We start from the raw sequence: 20,170 nt of genomic DNA, 5'->3' as shown, positions 1-20,170 counted from the left end.
CCCTCGCACCCATAGCACACGGCGAGCGGGGCATGCGGGGCGCGATGGGATCTTATCGCACTTGGACTTTATGCGAAACATAATGGCATCGGCGACGAAGACGGCGAAAATTCACCGGGAGTGTCTCTGTAATTGCTATATCTCAGTAAAAATGAACGAATATAAGAAGAAACAAGCTTACAAATAAATCTGCTGCATCGTTTAATAGGGCATACGTGGAAACACTGCAGTTCTTTTTGTTCAAAATGGAAACAGAAGTGGGGAAACGGTAGAAAATCGGTTCGGGAGTTTACCATTTCGTCTGTGTAAACAAACCGCTGGGAAAGGCAAAGTACACTAGCAAGGCGTCATAAACGCGGGGTCAGCGGGCGAAACCAAACACGAATCTAGGGGTCACTGCCGCTCTGTGAGTTTCTGTTGCGCCAACTTAGCGGCTTGAAACCTGCCGAGCAAGCAGAATCATTGAAAGGCGGAGACGGTGAGGAAGGCGCGAACAGTGCGAGCAATTGGAGTGACCCAGGTGAAAGAGGAATCTCCGTGTCTGGCATCAAAAGGAAACCAAGTCGCTGCCAGGCTGCTTTGTTCTCTTGTGGCGTGCCTGCTGGGCCTCAGTGCTTCTTGGACCGTTCAGTATCATTCCTTGCAAGAAGCAGTGGCTCTCTAAGACACTCGGAACCGCAACTTGAGAGCTCCTCTTTCTTTATGTTCCTCGGTACCGTGGCTGGCTCTTCTTTCGGGCTCTGCACTCTGGCTGCTCCACATGAACTAGACATATGCGCGGGGCCGACTTTACAAGCACTTCATGGAAGTGACAACCCAAGATAGCTATGGCTTCTGATGTTTACATAGATAGGTTTTTATTTTATTTAAATTTTTTCGCATATTTGTAAAATATGTAAAAATGTCTCTTCCCGCTACTCTATAATCTCTCCCTGTTTCAAGCGTTTTTCATTTTAAGCTTCCTTATGATAGCCTCGCATTGTGTACAGACACACTACTAGACAACTTACTTACTTTATGCGTAAGAAGGACGTCTAGAGGTATAGAACAAATTGCACATTGAAAGCCGTGGCAGTTATATAGCTGGCGTTATGCTCTGTGTTGAGCGTCACTTCACTGACTACGTGATTCGGAATAGCCAGTAGCATCAAGAGTTGTGAACGTCTCCTTTAAGTCGCGCCATTATGCAAAACATTTTGTTCTCACGTTACATTGTTTGAAGTTGTGTATTCACATTACGTACAAGGCCCACCTCAAATGATCTCAATAACGGGAATAGCAGAACTGAAAAAAAAATTTTACCAGTTTATTTCACCTTGCAAAAGTGGGCCAGATGTCACCCGGGGTGCTTTATCAAGAAGGTGGGCAAGTGAGCGCGGGGTACGGCTGTAATCGAATCCCCGCACATTAGACGAAATTTCCTTCCAGCGACTCCGTTCATAAAATGCATCAAGCGCGTGACAAATGGATTTGTAGGCTTGCGTGAGCGCTGAGACGAAAACCTTATCGACCCGTCTTATATCGACTGAGGCGCATTGCTCCGCGCGGACTTGGAAATATTGTACTGCGATTTCCGGTTATCCTTGATGCGTATTGTTTTGCGCTCTTTGTTGGTGTGACCGGTGCGGATGCGGGCACATTGGGAGTAGGTGTTACCGGAGAAAATGGACGCCACGCGATACAGAGAGTGACAAGTACACGCGTGTCGTCTACGCTCAACGATCGGGAGATAATCAAAGCCGGAGCAAAAGCTTAAGAGTAGAGACTGGCTGTGCACGTAGGTCGATATCGCGCCGTGGATGAAAACGGCGCATGGCGGTACATTATCTCGAGTTTACCGTTTGCCGCCGTTCGATCCGACGTCAGTCGAAGGCCCAGCGAGCCACCGCAATGCTCCTTGGTCAGTTGCCACGTGTCGGCCGAGTACATTGTTTGCCCCTATGTTACAGCCCCGCTGACACCGAGGACGGACTATATAAAACTTCGCAGCACCGTGTCCTTCAAACTGCTGTAGGCGGACATCTTGGAGTCAGTGAGTGAATTCGAGAGTAACCACGGAGACCGGTCCGCGTGGATGCGCGCCGCTGAGGACAATCACCTGTCACTAGAGCGAGGGTAACGCTTGGTGAGACATTTGGGACTGCCTGTTAAAGATCATGTTTTCCGATAAACTCTGGTCAATTCTCATGCAAGTAGCCAGGTACTTTGTAAAGCTGACTTGGGATTTTCATGGCCTTTGACAGAGCCTGACAACTGCGCATTTTCACCCCTGGAATATAAGATATTTATAGGCGACCGTATTGCTAGAGACATATCAACACGTACATCGTAATTATTCGTGGCACGATTACCGCCCGCTTGAAGTGGCGTAATGCTAAGAACGAACGACTCCTGAGCATGACCGCTGAGATTAAGCACCCGCCCGCGGCAGACCGCGACGCGTTGAAAAGTATGTCAGGCGACGTGCTGAGGTTTGCGTCAATATCCACTAATCACCAGGTTCATGCGTCGCCTGCTTAGGCGCTATTTAAAGGCTGCTAATAAGAAAATTAAACAATTACCAGCCTTGTAGCGTTGGCAAGGTTGCTTCAATAGTATATACTACTCACATATATTTCGAATTTTGTTGCAGTCGTCCTTTAACGTCACACTTATATAAGCAGCCTTAGGTATACCTATATATATATATATATATATATATATATATATATATATATATATATATATATATATATATATATATATATATATATATATATATATATATATATATATATATATATATATTTCTATTTCATTACTAAAGACGTCTACATTTGGGAACGTTTCGTGACGCATTCATTCGTATTTCAAATGAAAAATTTTGTACGGTGGATGCGGGATATCTACACTACCGGAAACTAAGCTTTTTACGCAGCCCCAATTTTCGTTTCAGTTGGAATTTATTGCGGAGCTTTCCAAGGATGCGGCATTTCTGTGAAGAATTAAAAAAAGAAGATGTTATATAGAGTCTCTGGTCGACGTGTTACTTGTATGTAAGAATTAGTGAGTGCTAATTATATTGTTCGGCACCACTCTCGTAGTACGCTGCATTATATGGGGGACACACGGCTTTCGAGATAAGCACCATCCTCCTTCGTTTGAGGCTAATGTGTGTAGCCATAATTTTCTTCGGAGAGGATCTTTAGATAAACGAGCACTCATGCGCCACCGAGCTGCCCTCGCCGTGCGGGTCTGTGTGCTGCGCCCGCAGGAAGACCTCTGGATACTAACGGATGAAAGAAGCTTACGTTGTGTAAGCTTGCGTCAGCTTCAATTTTTCATCGGCGCCTTAAGAGGCTATCTCCTTGCGAAGCCAGGTTTTCGCCTGACTGAAGTCTCCTTGCCGCTCACTGTAGCGCGACGTCTGGCCACATAGATGTGCGCCTAATTTTCGTCCTTACTTCACGCACATTCTTGAGATGCAGGCTACGGAGGTGGAGAGCTTGTTCCCGATACGGTCGCTCCATATCTATGCGCAGACTGCTTTTGCTTCCGCGTATGAATGGCTCCTAGGGAAACGCCTTTCTTTTTATAATGCATGGTTACAGTAGGTCAATTCTCATTTGCACGTGGTCTGCAGTGCGTGGTTTTGGCAGGGTGTACGTAAGGAAAATTAAGTACGGCCAAAGATATAAAAAAGAAAACCGTGGTTCAAGAGCGTCGTTCACCATATGCGGCCAGCAAAATCTATGGCGTATGAAGATCGTTATACACGAATGGCACTGCTTTGCTTGCAAAAGACGGAACTTGGCATTATATTGTGTAATCTTAGTAAGAGCCCTGCTCGATTTTCGTATGCACTCGTCAGCTGATTACCTAACGCATTGTTATTTTCTTTTGAGTAATGTTATTTATGTCATGCAATTTTAATATCGAGGTAACGTTTTGTGATTTCATGTGATCTTCTGCTTTATTTCATTTTAATGTCATGATAACTTTTGCCTGTAAGTGACTTAATATGCGCTTTATTTTGAAGTGAACTATAGTATTTTAGCTTGAGTAGAGATCACTCATGTTTGTCACAGGTTATGCTCGGACTCTTCATTGCGCATGATTTGTAACAGCTTGCAACACTTTTTCGTATGTAGTGTGTTTCTTTTATTCTAAGCGAATGTGAAAGCTGTGGAATATTTTTTTTCCTCCATTTCTCAATTGGAGAAAAAATTCTCTCAATTAGTGCTGCTTTTTTATTACGTTCTTTGCAACTACAATTTTCAAATAATGGGATTTTCCATAGCAACCTTCTTACACTGTTCCAGTTTATAAACAGCAATAAGCTTTGTACAGAAAATTATTTTTTAAAGTTACGCCAAGTCTAAAAATATGCTCTGGAGGCAATTTCACTATTTTCTTAGAGAAACGATCATGGCAATTGCTATACATGGCCAGACGTAAGGCGAGAAGACATGCTGATTCATGAACTCGCAGTAGCTGTCTGCGATTTTTGTATTTATTGGAAAAAGATAACTAAAGTCGTAGGCAGTTAGCTTTCTCGGTATCAAGGTGCCGGTTTCGTTCTCCAATTAAGGCACACGAGTGCTATATATTATACAACGCAGGAACACGTTGCTCTCGCAAATTATTAGTTTAGGAGCCAGCGGCCAACTATCACGCAGAATGCTTTTGCTTATGCGTATGAATGACAACCGAGGAAACATCTATCTTTTTATTATACAAGGCTAAACTCATTTAGTTGAATTGCAGCCTATCGTCACGGTGGTCATGTGTGCACACAAAGAAATTTATTGGGTGCCTAAATAACGACAAATAAAGGTCCCGTGCACTGTGGGAGTGTATGTTATGCGAAGCATGTTGCTGGCAGCTGGCGACCCAGCATTATTTGGGATTGCGCAAAGCGTTGCCAGGTGTTCCGAGGTGTTCGTGTAAGTCGAACACCTATCACATGTGTCTGACGTGAGCTTGTCTGTGACGACAGCAGCAAGACGACGGTGACGACGATCGAGTTACACCGACGACATAATTTCTGCTTCGGCCGTTCGACGACACTTTACGACATGCCGATTGTAAGGTTCTGCATAGGTGCTGCATGGGGGCATAAGCGAGGGAAATACGGATCGTGACGTGATCGGTTACCAAGCGCTTTAAAGCTGTACGCACCTATTTCTATCCTAAAACAACGATGGAGTGCGCACACCGGTGAATAAATGTTACTATGTTATCAACATTAGCTATGTACCAAGTAGCCCAAGCAGCATGTGCTGCTGTTACAACCTGTTGTTCCTGGGCCGATCTCGAAGGTGGTGTGATGTCGCACAGCTTCTGCGTGTCGTTAGCTGCTACGAGGAGAGGAGCGGGCAATGTGGGCCGGTCTAGAAAGCGGGTGCAGTTTAGCAGAGCGTCTCGAATCTCGAGCTGCCACGAGGGGAGGTCGCAAGAAACTGGCACGTGACGCAGGCGCCAAACGTAAAGTTAGTACGCTCTGGCGCGGGAGATGTAGGCGTGGCAAAATGACAAATTGTTGCGAAGATAAAGATGACGTACAGCGCGAAGGACTGCGAGAGACGACATACACTGCGCTGAGTTCCAACAATACTTAGTTGCGTCGCCACATCATGTGCGTATATAATATAGTTGGCATGCGCAGAAAATGAGAGGCAGTCGCAAGGGGTGTTCTAACAGCAAGCCATTGTATTAAGAACATGGTCACTTGAAGAAAGCGCATGCACCCTCTCGTATACATATACACATGATGTGGCAACGCAATAAAATATTGTTGGAAGTCAGCGGAGTCTCTCGCGGTCCTTGTCCTTCTCGCTGTACGTTATTTTTATCGTGAATTACAAACTAGCCCAAGCAACCACCCTAATTCTTACGAAGAGTTATGAAAGTACAGTTACGTAAATTTCTTCCTAAATTAATTGTGTCATCGAGCCAAGACATGTATGCAGCTTCCACCAGATACTTACATGAGGTAGTAATGGCTTCCACAGTGTTAAACGAGCGGTTTTTTATTCACTATCTCTGTACTGTTTCAAATAAAAAGTTATGCAAGGACCAGATTGACGACTTGTTACCCATACCCGTATGTCGCTTATTATAATGTGGAGGCCCAAGGCAAAATGTCTTAAGCAAGGCACAGAAAATGGCAGTTAAACCATCCGACAAAAGCCTTTTCCTTTAAATTGCACATTGACAGCATTAGTCTTAAAATGTGGCCTCATGAAATATTTGTACCATGGAAGACAAATTGCTTGTTTTAGAAAAGAGAAGAAACCTGAACCACTGGAACAAGTATTTACAGACTGTTGGGATCCGACATTCCACTGGGACGTCCTATAGCGCACCGTCAAGAAAGAGTTACCCATTGACCATATGAAATTAATTTCCTGCATGATAAATGTGCGCTCAATTCGGGCGAACTTTATAGAAAGCGTGCTGCACGACAGAACTGTAGTGTACCCGCCGTGGTTGCTTAGTGGCTGTGGTGTTAGGCTGCTAAGCACGAGGTCGCGGGATTGAATCTCGGCCAGGGCGGCCGCATTTCGATGGGGACGAAGTGCGAAAACACCGATGTACTTAGATTTGAATGCACAACAAAGAGACCCAGGTGGTCGAAATTTCCGGAGTCGCCCACTACGGCGTGCCTCATAATCAGAAAGTGGTTTTGGCACGTAAAAACCCATAATTTAATTTTAAGAACTGTAGTGTGTACTTCCTGAACCACCTGAGTGGGTCAATGTTTTGGATTATATGGGTATTGGGCAAAAAAGAATGCCCTTTGCATTTGCATTGTCTATATTTGCATTTGTGTAGCGTATCTTGTGTTCATCTGAAGGACAGCGAGGCAGTAAAGAGAGAAAAGAAACATTGTTGCCTAACGGTTAGGCCATTTATCTTCTGTGCTGTGAGACAGGTTCAATCCGCTATCGGTCCCGTATTACAAAGGGCCTCGAATGAGGCAAAGGATGCTTCGCATTAAAATGTACATAGGCCATCATTTATTATTCGTTTCTACAATGTACAGATAAATTAGTTCACAAGAAAACTGAGAGCATACTTCAGTTTCAGTTTATTTCTTTAATAAGGTGGAGACATACATGCTTACACAAGTATGCAGGAGGAGGTCCCAGAGCATGTGGTTGAAAGGGGACCTCCCGTCAGAAAATATATATATTAGAGGAAATACACAGCACAGAATAGCAATACAGTAGTCACTAAGTGGAAGATTATACAAAATAAATGTAGTACAAACTGCAAAATAATATAAAGTCAATATCTAGTCGTAGAATTAAAACAGTAGTTTAAGGCATTCGCAACAAAACAAACCAAAAATATTTATAAAGGCTTCAAATGAGAAAAAAAATCTAAAAAATGAAGAACGGAAAGAAAATGAGCAGGAGTGAAGTGAATAGCTTAGATATGTGGATTATTTTGGCTACCTAGTAGAAAAGTGAATAATGTTTTCTTGAAGAAACCTAAAGACGAAGAGCACTTGACATCTAGTGGGAGGCTGTTCCAAGTAGATAATGCTGTGAATATCCAGATTGTTTTCCATAATTGTTTTCCATAATAATTAATTAGTGGCAATAAGAAATTGTTGTTAGCTGCAAATCCTGTGCTGTTTAAGTCAACCAAAGCAGCCTCAGAAAATATATTTACTGGAGGAGGATTACATGTTATCTTAAATAACCAGACGGCTAAGTTATATTTAACAAAATTTTTTACTGAAAGTACTCTGTGGTTGAGAAGCATACCGGAAGCACTGCAGTAGAATGAGCTGAACGACCATATCAGCATGGCTTGATTCTGCAAACGCTGTAGTGGTGCTTGAACGACCTTGCCGAATCACAGCCAGGTTTCAAGCCAAGCGGTCTCTTTTGAGCGGGTGCATGAAGAATTTCAGTTGCTTCTCATTAAGCCGTACCTTAAAAACATTGCCTGCATAGAGCGCTTTCCAGAAATTTTAAAAGAAATTTTTAGCGAATATCGTACTTTACCTACACTCAGTTAACTTTACATGAACATCAAGCACAGTGTTCTCGTGCTTTCCCCACTTTTTAAACAAGTTTGATCTTGGTGGTTGTTATAGTCATTTCATTACAGTTAAGTGAATTTCATGTCATTATTTAAACACATAGATAGCGCTCTGAAGCACTTGGAAATGTATTTACTGCGAAAGTCAAAATAACCTCCCACAATTTGAGCTTTGCCTACATATCACCCACAAACTGCCCCTTATTTTCACTAAATGTAAACTACGTTGCTCGTTTATTTCACATACTTAAATGGAAGAGGTCTGGACACCGACCGAAATGGACTAAGATAGTTAATGTCGTTTCGACTCCCCCACGGGAGCCTTGTTCACAATGAAACAAGCGGCAGAGCTGGCGCTCCTTTTTATGTGTGTCTCAAAACATGACTAAGGCACTATTTTAAACCATTTAAACCATTTTATACCATTTTGATCGGTGTCCAGACCTCTTCCTTTTAAGTATGCATCATCCCGACCAAACGGGCTTCCGTCATACTATCAACTTCATCGTTTATTTCACATAAGATATCGGTAAACTTATTACGTGCCTCGTATTACGTACGAAAAAATGAAAACAGAAAACTAGGATTTAATGATTATTTTCAAAGCTTGAAATTGGGCTACAAGCGTTAAAGGTGCGCCGCACATACACTTAGTCTGGCGCCCATTTTCACCAAATTTAATCTTCTTGTGACGTAGAGTTCTCTCGGTATATTAGGAAAATGTAGTGGACAACGGCTGTAAAACGCTTTTGAGCACATGCTGTATGAATCTTTTCCAAATGCTGTTAATCTTAGGCAAAGATTTAGCTCTTATTGCATGCCAGACCATTTTCATTAAATTTGCTCTCTGTGACAGATATAGTTGGACGACGACATTGAGCTAAATTCTGCGTCATTAGTAAAACATACTTATAACACCCAAGAGCGCTTGCCTGCGTAGTTTGTTGCCCAGGCCGTCACTATCCCTCATCAGCCATGCTGTGTCTCTTCTTTTCATTACATATAACGAAAGTGCCTCTTTAGTTAAGCGGTGACACCGCAGGCTCCTCGTAAAACGCACAGAAATAGAGGGAAAATGAGGGTGGACTAACTATTTGAGAAACTCACACCTAAGCAAGAAACGTTAATGTTTTGCCGCACATTACACTTGACATTTCTTCAATTTTCGCCAAATGAGAACTCGGTACACAGTACAGCTCTCTCGGGACTCTGGGAAACATAGCGGATAACGACCGTATAACACTTGGTTATTTGGGAAATTTCTTTACAAATCCCGTATTTACTCACGCTCTTCTAGCTTAGCCCACACATCGCTCATAAGATTCCCCCATCTTTGGTTTGGTAACTTTATGACACGTTGAATATGTTTTAGAACATTGGATAAACTTCCTAGGTGGTTTGAAAATTACGTTTGTTAAGTAAGAGTGTGCAAACCTACGCATTTATACCTTTCTGCACTGATCGCCCAGAATATGGATTCTATGCTCTACAATCATAAAACTTGTGCTATCGTTAGTTCTTCTAGGTGAGCGGAGTAAATGTGCAGTCGTTTCACAGGCAGAAAACGAGGCTCTAGCAATTCACTTCATTTGCTCATTAACCCAGACACTTCAGAATTTGCCTTCACGTCGCCACCAACATGAGATGAGAGTTTCTTTGATATATAAACCCGGTGAATGACTCAGCTTTTTGACACACCGGGGAAACCAGCATATAACGTTTTCAAGCCCTTCCAGTCGCATAACAGCTTGACTGAAAAAGAAAATGAAAAAAAAGAGAGAAGAAGAACCGTTTAGCCCCATGATTGGAGTGGTGACAACAATAACTAGTGAGAAACGCGCTGTGCGGCTCCCATGTGCTCACGCAGCATCAGTGGCAGACAAGCGATCGCGTTAGCGCGCAGAGTCCGCTCGTGAGAACCACTTCGTTTGCTTCCTATACATTGGATAAACTTCCTAGGTGGTTTGCTCGCTCTCCCAGCACAGATGATGATTCGGCTGACTTCTTCAGCCACGGCGCTCGCTTGCTATCTTCTCGTACACTGGCTGGGTGCAGCCAGCTTAACCTTAGTGCTGTTCCCTTTTTTTTCCCTCTCCCGCGCACCGTAGTATAAGTCGCAGCCGCCGCGTCGTGAAGTAATGCTGCTCATGGATCTCGCGCTGCGTTAATTTCTTGGTGTCGCAGTTTGTTGTAAACGCCATGTTAGAGCGAAAAAAAAAAAAGAAACGAAAGGCAGATTGTTGAACTCCAGAAGTACATGTTACTCGGCTAGTCGGTACATACTGCTGAGTAGACCAAGGACGAAAGGGAACAAGGGGAGCGCCACCTTGGTTGGGGCTCCCCTTGTCCTTTTCCGTCCGTCCTTGTTTGCGCCAACGCGATCATATTTATGGTTTACTCAGCAGATTGCTTAACTCGTGTACAATTTTCAAATATGGAGCTCTGAAGTAGACATTAGGGCCGTCATATCTGCACTACGCTTACTTTATGAATTCAATGACACCATCACTAAACGAGAGAAGGGGAACCGAGGGGCTCGATTTTTGTTAATTATGACCAGAAAAATCCAACAGACAATGAAGCCATCGGGGAAATTAGCTGTGGTTAAAAATGGAATATAGAAAATAATAAAGAAAAGGGGAAATGAAAGTGGACGGAAAGATAACTTGTCGCCGGTGGGATCCGAATTCACAACCTTCGCATTACGCGTGCGTTGCACTACCAATTCTGATACGGCGACGGCTATCAACTCCTCCACTAACTTGGGTATTTATGTTTCGTAGGTCTAGCACATGGAGTGGTAGCCAACTGGTTCAGTTTTTCACTGGCGACAAGTTATCTTTTCGCCCACTTTCATTTTCCCCTTCTCCTTCATTATGTTCTACATTCCAATTTCAACCACAGTTTATTTCTTCGATGCTTTCCTTGGCTTCGTTGTCTGTTGGCTTTATATAGTTATAGCTAACATGACAATTAGCAACATCACGGAGCTACTGAAACAACGGATTACGGCGAAAGTACTTTAAGTTTTCGAATTACCAGCGGAGCGTCACTGGAGCATTAAATAGAGAGGATCGGGACCATGGTCTATTGCGAAGCACTGAGTGTCGCATTTGCCTTCGTCGCGCACCCTTCCTCAATACAGCTCCCAGTGACAAATACCAGCCCGTGTGAGTACATAGCCAGCTTTATGGTGTTTTTTTCAGTATTTATTATTATGTTTTCACAGCGTCGTCTATTAAGAAGCGGCCGTGATTAAGAGCACTTCCTGTGCCCTGTAATCCCTTTGGTATAACACGTGGCACGCGGTATCGTGACATTGCACTCAGCTCAAGGAAACAGGACACTATTTAGAAACAAAATTAATGAACTCGTAAACAAATATATACCAAGAATAAATATGCACACGAATCAAAATAAGCCATGGTTCACCAAAGAATTAAAGACGCATAAAAACAAAAAGAAACGTCGCTCCCGACTAGCCACGCGTCTTGGAAGCACCGAGGCATGGTCAAACTACTACATGGCAGCTAACGCCTGCCTGAGTGCCGCACGCAATGCTAAAAACCTTTTATAATGTTGACCTACCCCAGCTACTTACTCGAAATACTCAGCAGTTCTGGCGCATCTTAAATCCTCAAGAAGCTCGCACTACCCGCTTGACGAATGCAGCAGGCAACACCGCCACGAACGACGATTGCGCTGATATTTTCAATATCGCATTTTTTCCCGTGTTTAAAAAATATACTACCTTTCCAGGCTTTCCGCTACGTATTAACATAACATCGCATGTGCCACCCATTGTGTTTTCGATAGATGACATTTTGTCAATCATTGAAAAAAAAATATGTACTTCTTGTGGTGTAGACGAAATTAACTCAAAGATCCTAATGAGTACTTAGCTTATATACGCGGCATCTTTCACTCTGTTCTTCCCGCAATCATTGTCTGCAGGTGCCTTACCGAATGATTGGAAAGTGGGAAAGGTCGTTTCAGTATTTAAAGCTGGTAACAATGACTCCCCCTTAATCTACCAACAACCCATTTCATTAACTAGCGTCCCTTGCATATACATGCCATGCACCTGCATATCATGAACTTTTTAGACTCGGTAAACTTCTTTCATCCTTTTCATGTGAAACACAACTACTTATCTTCCTTGATGATCTGCGCGTTAATCTTGATAACAACGTTAAACCGACGTCATTTTTTAGACTACTCTAAAGCTTTTTACAGAGTGCCTCATAACCGCTTACTAATGAAGCTACCCAGATTGAACTTAGATCCTCACGTAGTAGAATGGTTAAAAGAATTTCTTACTAATCGCTCCCAGTTTGTCCTTGTCAATAACTTCTCCTCCAAACCCCTCCCTATCACTTAAGGCGTCCGTCAAGGCTCAGTATTGGGACCGATTCTTTTCCTAATATACATAAACGATCTTCCGCTGCATTATCTTGTCCCAGTCGCATGCTCGTTGACAACTGTCTGATTTATTGTGCTTTGTATAACATCTCTGACCATGCATCTCTTCAGAATTATCTTAATAACGTGCAAAACTGGTGCAACCGTTGGCAAGTGGGCTTGGGCCCTAACAAGTGCAAATTTATTTGAATTTTCCGCCGTCGTAGTCCTTACCTTTCTACTTACGCAATCTCAAACGACGGACTGGAATAAGTTCTAGCCTATAAATACTTAGGCACAACCCTGTCCCACGACTTTTCTTGGAATGCGCATGCGACTAACGTAATTTCGTCAGCGAAGACCCTTGGGTTTATGAAACGTCACCTTCGTCGTGCTCCACAGCAGGTCAAACTACTCGCATACAAATCATTTGTCAGATTACAACTAGAACATGCCACGCTATCTGGCACCCTCATCAAACATATATCATCAATGCACTGGAATCAATTCAGAATCGTGCGACTATATTAATCCATTCTTCATACTCATATAACCTCAGCATTTCACTCTTAAAGGCAAAATCTAGCTTCACATCTCTTGCTTTTCGTCCTCATATTGCCACGCTCTCTCTTTATCAAATTTTATTTTACAGCTCGCTAAACCGCCCACCTTACGTCACGCCATCATCTTCACGTATATCACAGCGCACCAGCCACGTTTCTCGTCCTCGAGCAGGGAATGTCACTTTTCAAGCTTCAGTTTTTCCTCGGCCTGCCAAAGACTGGAACGAACTACCCTTCAATGTCGCTGCTATCACATGTCATTTAGAATTTCTGGAAACTGTTCATACTTGTATTTCACCGTAACACCTGCCTTTTCTTGTGCATGCATGTTAACCACCTCTTATGTAATACCCCGAATGGAGTCTTTAGGTTAATAATATTAAATGAAATGAAATTTTGAAAGCTCATCCGCGCTCCTGAGATTTACAAATTGTCACGAAATACAAACGCGACTACATACGGAGCTAAAACATTTTGTTTGCAATTGGCGCTTCTGTAAGTACAGGTTAGAACCCTGAAGAGTGTGTCGTAATTAACTAAAGCATATAATTAGGTGCAATAATTGCGATAAACCTTCATAGAGATGGCGTCAGTAACGGCAGCCGACGCAGCGCCTCGTCACTGTTTCGAACTGTCTTCACGTAACTTTTGTGTACTTTGCTCCGTAAAAGTGAACTCTGAAAAAAAGGAACAAGGAACCCAATGCCAAAGGCATTGAGCTAACGTTGTTTGTATCAAGGTGGTTAATGACAAAGTTATCTTAGTAAAGAAGCGAAAGATCGCGACAGAAAGTATTCAAGGACGTTAATCCGCTGTAATTTAGCACGCTGATCGCCTAAATGCTTTGCTGATACTATTGCACCACAATATACAGAAACGAGCTGTCAGAGTGAACGAAGGTCGCCACGTGAGTACCAGATCGAAGAACAGTGCGAGGGCATCGATGTTGCGCCGCACGTCGACCTGGGGCAGCAAAATGACGGAGAACACGTCGAGAGGAGGAACAATGTTTGCTGCTTGGATGGGAAACAACAGCTGCGTATCGAGTGCAGCGTGGCTACTTTCATTGCCTGCACTCCTTCTAGACGAAGGCCCCCTGCTTTGTTCCTTATCCGACGCTTAATCTGAAGGGCTGCTTCATCTCACGTAGCAAACAAATGCTACTCTGTTGCGATTTTTCCTATGTCGGGTTTCTATCACGTGCACTATTGTGAAACCGCCGTACTGAAGCCATATTACAAAATCAATTCACAACCTCAGAAGCTATAGCTGATGGGACTTAATCGGGGGCCTTCATCATGGCAATGCCCCCATGCTGACGGCGCAAATATACTTGCCCGGCTCCGTTACAGCAATATCGGCTGTTTCGTATTCACGAGAAAAATGGCGGCGCTCGTTCACGAAACGTGTTTACGCTTTGACGACCTTGTATATTTTGCAGTTAAACGCACAGCCGCGCATATCTTTTGTTCATAGCCAGTGACGGTCTCTATGACAGCTAGAGATATGGAATGAGTCGAACACGAAATCAAGCAAGATGATTGCATTCGCTACCTCATTATTCTCAATGCCCGAGAGCCGGGATCCAGTGTGTATAAAGAACTTTTTCTTTTATTTATTATTTTACAACACCGCATATATGTAGTACCCAATGTTTTTCATAACGTTTACCAGTGTTCAGTAAAACGGCGAACAATGACTGCTATTGCGCAGTAAAGCAGTAAATAATACATAAACAAATATCAGCAGACGACAATGATAACCACACATTATAAAAGAGTACACGCCAAGAATTCAAAATTTCAAGAATAAAATAAATTATATAACGGCCAATACCTGCAAAAAGAAGCTTTCTTACGACAATTTTTGTTGCGAGTAGCCTCGTAGTGTAGCGCGCACACAAGTGGGCGCAAACTAGGCGGATATTCATAACATTTACTAGAGAAGCGGTCGTAATGGCCATGATTGGCAAAATAGCGTTCTATTGTTTTGTATTAAGTGCGTGTTTGGCATTGGTAACTATCAGAGAATGACCAAATGTAGAAATAAGAAGCATGCAGGTGCGTAGGATACCTAAGATGCTCACGGCTTTTCGCTTGCGAATTGGCTTATTGGTATTGGAGTTGGTAGAAGCAGGCAAAATTGGGCCCCTCAATTTTTTTACTTGAATGGCGGAATAATATCAGTAATGCCAGAACGTTAACTGAGTGAAAGTAAATAGCGCTTACTAATGATAAGTTATACTAATACTGAAACCGGGTAAACCTCCAAGCTTGGACAACTTAAGGCCAATATCACTTACGTCATGCGTGGGGAAGGTCGCTGAACACGCAATCCTTAATAGGCTAAAAGACCACTTAGAGCACAACAATATATACACTAACAACATGCTGTGTTCTATGTCCTCACTTTCCACGTAGGATGCCATGAAACAAATTAAACACCACATACTCGACGGATATTCTAGAAATACTAAGGCCATACTTGGATTAGACTTGGAAAAAGCGTTCGACAGCATCAAGCATGAGTACATCCTCAAAACGATAGAAGACGTTGGACTCGGGTTGAGGATGTTTAATACATCAGATCCTTTCTCGATGCACGCACGGCGAAGATAAACGTCGGAGACACAAACTCGGAAATGGTTCAGCCCGGAGATCGAGGAACCCCCCAAAGATCGGTGATCTCTCCCGTCCTTTTCAACCTGTGCATGATTGGTTTGTCCAGAAAGCTGGGCAACAGTAAGGGCATTGACCGTACCATATATGCTGATGATGTCACTGCATGGTGTGCTGGTGGCAGTGAAGGGCAAATACAGGACGCACTGACTGAAGCGATCAGGACGGTGGAGGAATACCTGAGACCCACTGGACTCAGTTGCTCCCCACATAAATCGGAGTTGCTACTTTATAGACGTGAAAAAGGGGGCAGGCCTAAGGGCTGGAAACCTCTATCGAAAAGCGATATACACCTACTTACAGAAAATGGTGTCAATATACCCAGAGGCAACGTTATCAGGGTACTAGGCTTTTTCATTGATGCAAACGGTGGAAACCATACCGAGGTCAAGAAAATCACCCTTAAAACGGATAACGCGTGCAGGATGATCAGACGCCTGGTAGGAAGACACAAGGGCATGAAATAAGATAACCTCATCAGGTTAATCAACTCTATCGTACTCTGTCATATTTCATACGCCGATGGCATGTACAACTGGACGCAAATTCAATTCAAGAAGCTTGACGCAGCGATCAAGAATGTTGTTAAAAGCGCATTCGGTCTCCGAATTGGAAACAGCACTGAAAAATTGCTCAAGTTAGGAACACACTACACGACCATGCAGATCGTGGAGGCTCAAGAAATATCACAAATAGCGAGACTATCTACAACCAGCACGGCAAGATCAATCTTGGACAAGATCATGATCAACCCCATTACGGATCCGGCACAGTGTACTAAAGTTCATCAATAATTCGCAGACAACATAATTGTGGCACCGCTACCCAGGAATATGCACCCAAAACATAACTTCAACAGGAGAATTGCACGAGCCAGGGCGTTAATCAAGAAAATGGATAAAGGGGCAGAGGAGCCTGCTTTGTTGATTCGGCTGCCTACAACGATGGAACTAAGTTCGCGGCGGCGGTAGTGGATCATCAGGGCAATTGCACCAACTGCGCCATGGCCAACACTAGCAAACCTGAAGTCGCTGAACAAGTTGCCATTGCATTGGCACTAACAGACGACAGATTCACAGAAATATATAGTGACTCAAAAACAGCTATTAAAGCTTTCAATAGGGGAAAGATTGCCCCACCTGCTGCGAGAATAATTAACAAACGGCAAAGAAATGTTACACGTTACATTTATTAGTTCCCGGCGCACCTTGGTTCACTTCATGACATTCCTGTCAATCCAAATGAATCGGCCAACAGCGCCGCCCGCGACCTTACAGACCGGGCCGCTTTTGCATATAGTTTTGATTCTGCTGGATTGGAGAACCTACAGAGAGATACGCTCATTACATACAATGAAATTACAAAATACTACTACATGGGAAGGAGGGAGTTTCCACGCCCTCACTAAAGGCTAAAAAGAGCACAAGCAGTTACACTTAGGCAATTAAAAAAGTCTTATTATTCACCTGCACAAATAAAGGAAATATATAACATTGCAGACATGAATATTATATGCAAAGCATACAAAAAGGAGATATGCACGCTTGAACATCTGCTCTGGGAGTGCCGGTCGCTCGGCCCTGGCATTTCCCGGATTCGGTATTTAGGAATGGTCAGATCTCCAGATCATATCACTCAAATCCTGGCTGTCCAGTACGCCCGTGATAGGGCTAGGAGGCTTGACCTCCCGATCCCAACATGGGACTGGCCAGGCAGGTGGCAACACCTTGTACAGGACCTAAATAAAGTTTTCTTCTTCTTCTCCTCCTCCTCCTCCTCCTCCTCCTCCTCCTCCTCCTCCATGATGAAATGCTTTTAGAGCGATATAGGCAACAATCTAGGGACTACTAAGATGGGTTGGTTCGCGGTGCACGTTTCCACTTTATGGCATCGTTCGTGGGAGGTACTGGATGATTACGTCGTTTTGACCTCATGCATGCCAAAGACAATATTGACAAGTGAGTCACTTAAACTGGGACATTCACTTACGAAAACTGGTGAAATAATCAACTGCGCTAACGGGGAATTTTTGTTTTGTGGATATCGACGAAAAGTGAGCGTTAAATGTATTGTTGCCTCCCGAAGCAGAGGTAGCGGAGCGCGTTGTTATGTATGATCTGTGCAGTGCCTTGTCGAGCGACGCCAACAGAAAGGAGGGAAGCACTGTTTACCACATATAGATATATATATAGGCAGAAGTAGGCTCTTCTCGGGTGCCTAACAGAAAAGAACTGTTGCCGATTAAAGTTACAATTGCTTCAATAAATACTGTAAATGATTTTAGCGACCAATTACTTCCACACAAATGCAACTAAGCAATTACTAAAATGTAATCAATTATTTTCCAGATAGCTTGTAGCGCGAAAGAATTGTTAATCCTACTGACGAATTTTGATTATTCAAGGACATGCAAGGGTCCTTTATTTGCGCGAACAAATTAGCCGACAAACGCTCATGCGAATGCGCAAATATAAACCACTGACGACAAGTCTTTGCAGACCATGGCCTCGAATGTTCCTATCGAGATAGGAAACTTTGTGGGTGCCAAAGACGCTATGCTTACTTATGTATCAGCAGCTCTTAACATCTAAAAACTTCGAAAACTTCCTTATCAATGTGTCTTCTGAGCCGTCTGAGCACACGTGCATTATCGAAATACGGGGATTTGCGTATTTGCAAATACTTGCATTTGCGGCAGCGGTCAGCCAAGTGGCCATCTGCCGCTAGAACTCTGACAGTGGCGCGGTGCTCCGTCAGGCGGTCGTTCATGCAACTCTCCGCGGGGCCGATGTATAATTCTACATTTGAAAGTGGAATCTTGTAAAATATCACAACCTTGCCATCGGAAAAGCAGAGTGCTCATTGCGATACGTTTTGCAGCAAGTTTATGATGCTTTCTTCCGTCTCTCGCCTTCTTGTAGAGCTCATCTCGTTCTTTTGTTATAAGCGAAAAGCATCCTTAACCAGGCACCAGGTAAAAATAGATGTGAAACAACCAAACTTCATTGTGCACAATATGTACCGGTACAATATGTAGTGATGCGATACATAATGAAACAGAACAAATATGATGCATGTAGCCATTAGTGACTTCTTAATTATTCCCCCCCCCCCTTTTCTGCTCCCTTTTCTGTTTCTATCTTCTTCTTCGTCAGGTCGCTTCACATTATAGGAGCGAAATAAAAGCATCCTATAACGCGGAATAACGGGTATGCGAGAAAATTTTGGTGGATATATATAGTGGCTGACGGCGGCGGATATGTGACCATGGACGGCTGGCTTTGTACTTTGGAGAAGCTTGAAATGAAAACAAATATATATATATTTTTAATGAGAGCCAAGCGATGGCCCCGTCCCGCTTTTTATTTTTGTGCACCTGAGTTTTTATACTTCGACATCTTTCACTCTTTGATCTGCCGAGTTGGCGACCACAAAGGAGCCCGTAATTAGCGTCATTTACTCGGCGCACGCATCTGGGTATCTCATAGGAAGACGTTCGGTCTACAAATAGCAAGATCGACATACCGGCTAGTACTTTTGGGGTATTATCAAGATCTCTCACGAAGTACATAGGATGACTGCAGGCTCAGGGGAGAGCGGGCGAGATAGCGGAAAGAAGAAACGCGCTGCTGAAGGTATGATGTGATATATCGCTTCTTTCAGTTTTCCTACACAGTCCCAGACTTACTCAAGTGTGGCCCTGTAGAATCGCTAACTGGACGGGTTGGTACATGTTCGTGAGAAGTATACAGCAACAGACCACGGGAGACAGGGAAAGAAAATGGAAACAGACCTGGTTGTGTCTTGAACGAGAGGAGGCTGGCCCATTGTCCTGCACTCTGCCCGGCAAGCGAGTAAGGTACGGACCATACCATTCTCCTTTGTCGCAAGCTCTGCAGGCTTGTTTGAAACACAGGATTGTCGTATCTGTGTACGCACACAAAGTGAGACTTGAGATGCGCAAGTCGTTTGCGTTCCGCTGCGAGTCGTCACTGTAAATGGTTTTGCTCTGCACACGGAAAATCTCACTGCGCATGATATGGCGTCGGCGCCGGTACCGGCTGCCTCTGTATCGCATTCGCGGTGAAACTGCAATATATTAGTTATCGCAACTTCATCCATCTCATTGGATGTAACAAAAGCTACTAGAATTTCGAGCTCTCTATTGAGCGGTGAATTCCACTCGTTCCTCTCCCTCGTCTTTTTGCACCGGTGCGCTGACAATCAGGCCAGGTTTCTTCAAAACGTGTTTTGAAGAAAAAAAATATATGTTCACTACCGATATGGTTCAGAACTGCTATACAAGAGCCCGAAATCTGTGTCCACGATCATTGTCCTCAAAAGTCCCATTGAAATAACTTTAATGTGACGAACTGCGAAGGAACGATGATACACATGTGCAACCAACGATGACATAAGCCCTGTTTCATATACAGGGTGTTTCAGCGAACACGTTCAAAAATTTTTAAAGGTTACTTGTGGCAGAAACAG

At 43.5% G+C, this 20,170-nt stretch overlaps 1 protein-coding gene across 1 annotated transcript in view; it reads right to left on the bottom strand.

Annotated features, from left to right (window-relative positions):
• Rrp46 (exosome complex component Rrp46) overlaps positions 1–19,522 on the bottom strand; it is a 128,343-nt gene extending 108,821 nt beyond the window's left edge. Inside the window, exon 1 of the mRNA XM_075691931.1 lies at positions 19,473–19,522. Within this exon, the coding sequence (XP_075548046.1) occupies positions 19,473–19,507 (35 nt within the window). The 5' untranslated portion in view covers positions 19,508–19,522. The remainder of the gene's footprint in view (positions 1–19,472) is intronic.
• Positions 19,523–20,170: the final 648 nt, after the last annotated feature.

This window comes from Dermacentor variabilis, chromosome 5 (genome assembly GCF_050947875.1).
Source record: "Dermacentor variabilis isolate Ectoservices chromosome 5, ASM5094787v1, whole genome shotgun sequence".
Lineage (NCBI taxonomy): Eukaryota > Metazoa > Arthropoda > Arachnida > Ixodida > Ixodidae > Dermacentor > Dermacentor variabilis.
This window is presented reverse-complemented; position numbering and strand designations above follow the sequence as displayed.